The sequence below is a fragment of the Eimeria mitis genome, genomic scaffold (assembly GCF_000499745.2).
Source record: "Eimeria mitis Houghton genomic scaffold, Emh_scaff458, whole genome shotgun sequence".
Lineage (NCBI taxonomy): Eukaryota > Apicomplexa > Conoidasida > Eucoccidiorida > Eimeriidae > Eimeria > Eimeria mitis.
In genome coordinates, this window is record NW_013572891.1 from 1 (window position 1) to 978 (window position 978).

The window sequence follows — 978 nt, forward strand, 5'->3', positions numbered from 1 at the left end:
GGAGGGGGGGGCCCCCCATGTCGAGTGTGTGCGTATAGAGAGGGTTATAGGGTAAGAAGTTTGAGGGTTTTTGTTTATATATATAGTACGAAGCAATATATAATTATATTGTTGCTTTATTTAGAGTTAATGAGGCGCGAAGCTGCCGCTCAGCTGTACATACACCTCAACGCTGCCTATACACCGCAGTCGGCTGCCCCCCTCTTATATCTATACTGTGGGGGTTTAGGGCCCTTCATCGTCTTCTTTGTGTAAATAAAAGTGTTTAGGGTCATTGGAGTTTAGGGGTTTTATATATTTAGGGTTTAGGGTTTAGGGTTTCTATATTTCTATGGTTCAGGGTTTAGGGTTTAGGCGTACTCAGCTCTTAACCCCCTTCTATGCAGCTGCTACACATCAGCAGACGCTTCACCTTAGGGCCCCCACCATCAAGGGCCCCCGTAGGGGCCCCCACCACCAGGGGCCCTTGTAGGGGCCCCCAGCACCAGGGTCCTTGTAGGGGCCCCCAGCACCAGGTTCCTTGTAGGGGCCCCCAGCACCAGGGTCCTTGTAGGGGCCCCCAGCACCAGGGGCCTCTGGGGGCCCCCGTCGTAGTGCCTTACGTTGCCCCGCTGGCTGTAGGCCATGGGGGGGCCCCCCAGGGGAGGCCCCTCGAAAGCCACGCCTTCGGGGCTTGGTGAAGGGGAGGCTGAGGTGTTGCTGCTGCAGCAGCAGCAGCAGCTGCTGCGGAAACAACAGCAAGCTCTGCAGAGGCTCTTACAACAGCAGCAGCAGCAGCCGCAGCAGCCGCAGCAGCAGCAGCAGCAGCAGCAACACCAAAAGCAAAGGAGGCAGAAGCAGAATGAAGACGAAGAAGGGCTGCTCGCCCCCCCCAGTCCGCAGCAGTCTACGCCAGCCAACAACAACAACAGCAGCAGCAGCAGCAGCGGCAGCAGCAGCAGCAGCAGCGGCAGCAGCAGCAGCAGCAGCGGCAGCAGC

At 57.6% G+C, this 978-nt stretch overlaps 1 protein-coding gene across 1 annotated transcript in view; it reads left to right on the forward strand.

The window, feature by feature from the left end:
• Positions 1-841: 841 nt before the first annotated feature.
• Positions 842-978, forward strand: part of EMH_0013010 (uncharacterized protein) — a gene marked incomplete at both ends in the record, with an annotated part of 17,456 nt that continues 17,319 nt past the window's right edge. The window contains one exon of the mRNA XM_013499705.1: positions 842-975. Coding sequence (XP_013355159.1) covers positions 842-975 — 134 coding nt within the window. The remainder of the gene's footprint in view (positions 976-978) is intronic.